At 46.0% G+C, this 4,892-nt stretch overlaps 1 protein-coding gene and 1 non-coding gene across 2 annotated transcripts; both read left to right on the top strand.

The window, feature by feature from the left end:
• The first annotated feature begins 203 nt into the window (after nt 1-203).
• On the top strand, nt 204-1,515 carry LOC135615332 (probable strigolactone esterase DAD2). The gene is made up of 2 exons (XM_065113646.1): nt 204-744; nt 827-1,515. The coding sequence occupies exons 1-2, from the start codon at nt 326-328 to the stop codon at nt 1,260-1,262; spliced, it is 855 nt and encodes a 284-aa protein (XP_064969718.1). The 5' UTR covers nt 204-325; the 3' UTR covers nt 1,263-1,515.
• Nucleotides 1,516-4,595: 3,080 nt separating this feature from the next.
• Nucleotides 4,596-4,669, top strand: TRNAI-AAU (transfer RNA isoleucine (anticodon AAU)). The gene has a single exon. It is a non-coding gene; the product is annotated as a tRNA-Ile (tRNA).
• Nucleotides 4,670-4,892: the final 223 nt, after the last annotated feature.

Here is a 4,892-nt window from a genome sequence, read left to right on the forward strand (position 1 = left end):
TTACTTGTGATGTGACCATAATTACCGTCATCATCCCCTCAGAATCCATGGAGTAGAAGAAGAGGGTGAAGCATCCTTTTCCAACCTCTCTCTCTCTCTCTGTCTCTCCCTCTCCATCGCTAACCCCACTTGTTTATATATACATAGAAACCAAAGCACTTGAGAAACACATATGTACCATATTATATCTCCAAGTGTGTGTGTATATACCATCTTCCTCTCTCTCTAGACTCAGCGATATGAATGCCAATCATATATAAGTATTACTTGGTCCAAGGGACACATTATTATTAGGTAAAAGGGAGGGCGCGAGGTGAGGCCAGGCATGGGTGGCAACAGCAATGTCAGAGCAGCGGCGGCAGGCAACGGGAGCGGCAGCGGGAAGCTGCTAGAGATTCTGAACGTGAGGGTGGTGGGCGGTGGCGAGCGGGTGCTGGTGCTGTCGCACGGCTTCGGCACGGACCAGTCGGCGTGGAACCGCGTCCTCCCCTACTTCCAGCGCGACTACCGGGTCGTACTCTACGACCTGGTCTGCGCCGGCAGCGTCAACCCCGACCACTTCGACTTCCGCCGCTACACCACCCTCGACGCCTACGTCGACGACCTCCTCGCCATCCTTGACGCCCTCCGCGTCGACCGCTGCTTCTTCGTCGGTCACTCCGTCTCCGCCATGATCGGTATCCTCGCCGCCATCCGCCGCCCTGAGCTCTTCCTCAAGCTCATCCTCGTTGGCGCCTCCCCCAGGTTTGTTTGTATGCACCTCCATATGCATGTATGCCATCCTGTTCTTGCGACTGATAGGAGTGAGCTCGTCGGGATCGATCAGGTTCTTAAACGACAGAGACTACCACGGGGGTTTCGAGAGGGGTGAGATCGAGAAAGTGTTCGCGGCGATGGAGGCGAACTACGACGCGTGGGTGCGGGGGTTCGCGCCGCTGGCGGTGGGGGCTGACGTGCCCGCGGCTGTCCGGGAGTTCAGCCGAACGCTGTTCAACATGCGGCCAGACATCTCGCTGTTCGTGTCGCGGACGGTGTTCAACAGCGACCTCCGCGGCGTGCTTGGCCTCGTCCGCGCCCCCTGCGTCGTCATCCAGACCGCCAAGGACGTCTCCGTTCCCGTCTCCGTCGCCGCCTACCTCAAGGCCCACCTGGGCGGCCGCACTACCGTCGAGCTCCTCCCCATCGAGGGCCACCTCCCTCACCTCAGCGCCCCCGCCGCCCTCGTCCCGGTGCTCCGCCGCGCCCTCGCCTCTCACCGCTGACCGCCACCGCTGCCGAGGGAGCCCACCATCTCCGCTGCCCACTACAATTGGATCGAGTCCCGGTTTCATGTATGGCTTATGACACGTGGACATCAAAATCTGGTCACTCGTCTCTATCCATCGAGGATAGCCAAGTGAATTCCACGTGGAGGTCACGTGATCTCATCTTCCTTGTTCTGTGTACCTACCTTTGTACCACGAAACTGTCAAATAAAGTGGGCAAACGGGGCAAACGAATCGAGGCTTTACAGTCCATCCTCTTCATTATAGTGCACGCACTGTTTGCTTCCACTATCGATCGATAACTACGCGGGGGTGCGGTATGTATGTATGTGCGCATCATTTTGTTTGTGATTTTGACAGGCCAAACTGGATAAGAGTTGGCCAAAGGCATATTTGGGTCTCTTCTCTTGGAGACGGGTTAAAACGAGCCTGGATTTGAGATGAATGGCGACCGGACGAAAAAAGGGGCCAACATTGACGTGAGGCTTAGCTTTTTGTAGGTCCCGCTCCTCGGGGCCATAGTCGTTCTGCTGTCCCCCGCAGTGTGGGTAACTCAGTCAGAGTTAACGAAGGTGGGGGTAAAAAAAAGTCGATGGATGATGATGCTCTTACGTGAGAGGCACTCGTGTTGCATGATACAGAATGTCCATGGGACCCATGTGATGTGGCGTCCTCTCATAGGTGGGCCAGAACGTAGAGAAGGCAAAGCCATTGAAGAACCGTGTCGCTGTAATAATCTGTTGCTGTGATCTGTTATCTTCCGTCCACAAAGGCAATATACACCTACGCAACGCCCGAACCCGAAAGCGCACCACACAAGCCGAACTGACCCCTTGGGTCCAACATAGACCTCACTCCGGTCCGAGACGGTTCGCGCTCGAACCGGTCCGGCGCCACCCGGTTGCAGTCCGACGCACCAATTGCCGCCATGTAAACCAGTAAACTGTTCCATGGTTCCCGCTAGCGGGCCGAAGTGCCGATGGAGCGAGGGCGAAGGCGAAGGGAAGGCAGATCGATGCCCACCCGATCTCAATGGCGGGCGCCTGTCCTCCCGGTCGGAAAGGAAAGCGAGCCCAGGTTACCCCGTCTTCTCGTCCTCTCAAATTATAGCTAGACGCTGCAATTTGAGTTATTGAGCTCTTCTCTGGTGATTTGATGCCGATCTTAGGGTCCCACTGACCGACGGACTCTCGATATATGTCCTCATTTTCGTTTCCGGCGAAGTTTTTATAGTAATTGACATGAATGACAGCTTCTTTTTGCTTATGGATGTCTTCTTGCAGATTAGGGTTTTGGGTCCTTCACGTTTGGCCTCGATACGGCGGTATCCACTAGGGTTTATGATTGCCTAGTGGATACGTTGTGACATTATGATATCTGTTTATAGGAAATCATTTCTGCTGAACAATTTTATTGTCCGCAAGGAAAGCCTCTAAATCTCAATGCTAGAAGACGAAAGTTGAAATTACCTTTCTATTTGACGATATCTCTATAGGATGTTGTAGAACTCGGTTGAAGCACTCAAAACTGGATACCTAATGCCCCACTTAGTTCTTTCTGGGATGTTTATATTGCGGCTAAGAATTCAACTTGGTGGTACTGAATCTTGGTTTTGCAGTTGACTACATGGGAACAAGTGAGTTGGAGCATTTCCGTGCTTTCTGTCCAAGAGAGATAATCGAGATGTTTGACTAGAGAACAACCAGTAATTACTGCCTTATCGAACCTCTTTTGGACCAAAAGTGATACATTAGACATTAGGATCCTTGTAGGAGACAACTTTTGAAGACTGTTGCATTCAAAAAGTGTACTGATTCAGTATATTGGGCATTCTCTTTTCTGGGTGAAGTGTCCGATCAACCTTAGTCAAAGCATATTGGAAGTGTGATGATTCACTTAATCTCATCCTTTTGGAGGTCTGTGTTTGCAGGTGGTTCCTATGATGAATGATTAATGGAAATCATCAAGGATAAATGATTCAACAAATATAAGTTTCCTTTTCTGTTTTGCAGTACTTCAAATTATATTTTAAGATTGTTCACTGATTTTAATGGTTTGTTCGAGGAATGATATGGTATATATTTTCTTCTTGAATGTTCTTGCCACTTCAAAGAAGGTAAATTACAAGATGCTGTGGAGATTATAGTTATTGTTTACTATTTTCTCATTGTAGCTCAACATATCATTTTATTGGCATTAATTATAAACCAAGATTGATGAAAATTTAAAATTTTGCAATTAAAACTTGAATATCGTTGCAAATTGTATGTTGGGCTTTTCTACAGTTCTGTGTGCTTCATTTTACGTACATATGAACTGCTGTCATTTGACTTGTTGTAATCATGGTCAAACTCATATATGTGGCCAAAAGCAGCCAATTAAGTTTGCTATATTTGTTTTGTACTAAAACCACTCTGAGGCTTTTAGGGAATATTTATGCAAAAACCACCAATGACAAATATACATTTGACATACCAAAACGAGGTATAAGTAGAAAGACAGGAATATTTAATGTTGGTAAATATTTGCTTCTTCCATAACTGACAATCTTCCTGTGTTTCAAAACATTCTTTGAAGAATCTGTAGATCAGCAGTGAAAATTTGAGATTGTTATGATGTGCATTGAACTCATCTTTAGTTAATACACTTTATCTTTGCAAGCTTGGGCTGGTTGGATGTAAAATTTTCAATTATGTTGCAGATATACTGAAAAGACAAAAATTGGAGATTTGGTTTCTCTTCCTTTAATGCGTTTACATTTTGTCGCACTTATTACATTGAAACTATCCTAGAGCTTGGGAACTGGTTTCTTACTCTGTTTAGTCTCTGTTATTATTTTCCATAGTAATACAAGTAACTTGCAGATTAATTTTCACATAAATCACGATTTGTCCTTTTTTGTTTCTTATTGATCTTCTTATCCATCTTCTGTGGTTTCATTTGTCAATTTGGATACTGTGACATTTATTTTCGTTGGTGCATATCCTTCTATATTAAGTTTTGTATTTTGGCTTTTTCTGACTAGATCTGCCCATAGTTACCTTGAAAACCATGTTTTGATATTAATTATTAATGATTGTCCATGGCTCTGTTGGTTGGCTTTGTAACAAGTATCCTGATCTGGATAGTGATTGTTGTGGTTGGAAATTTTGATGTGACTGCACGTTTCTATTTTTATTAGTATAGTGTTTGATTCTCTCCACTGCTCTGATAATTTTGGATACCTCAAAAGCTTTTTAGTGTTCAAATAAATATTTGTCTTTCATGGGAAACCTAGGAACTATTTCTGATTATTCAATAATATTTTATAATTTAATTTAAATATCAGATGGCCTATTAGCTCAGTTGGTTAGAGCGTCGTGCTAATAACGCGAAGGTCGCAGGTTCGAAACCTGCATGGGCCATTAATGTTTTTATTTTATCTATTTTTATGTAATGCAGCTTGGAACTAAGGTGAAGGCGAGGGGGGAAACGACAGAAGTGGCACAAGCTGGTGGAGATGGACAAGGGCCTTAGTGGCATCTCAACAACACAGACGAGGGCAGGGGTGAGAGTGTCGAACAAGGGCGAGAGAGGTGACATATCAGAGTGTGACAGAAAAGGAAGGTCCTTAGCAACGACAACATC

Source organism: Musa acuminata, chromosome BXJ2-6 (assembly GCF_036884655.1).
Source record: "Musa acuminata AAA Group cultivar baxijiao chromosome BXJ2-6, Cavendish_Baxijiao_AAA, whole genome shotgun sequence".
Classification (NCBI taxonomy): domain Eukaryota; kingdom Viridiplantae; phylum Streptophyta; class Magnoliopsida; order Zingiberales; family Musaceae; genus Musa; species Musa acuminata.

What these genes read in the sequence shown, in the direction of transcription:
- LOC135615332 (XM_065113646.1), top strand. Translation starts at nt 326, where the DNA reads ATGGGTGGCAACAGCAATGTCAGAGCAGCGGCGGCAGGCAACGGGAGC. An exon ending in CTCGTTGGCGCCTCCCCCAG is followed by an intron (nt 745 to 826) that starts GTTTGTTTGTAT and finishes GGGATCGATCAG; the next exon opens with GTTCTTAAACGACAGAGACT.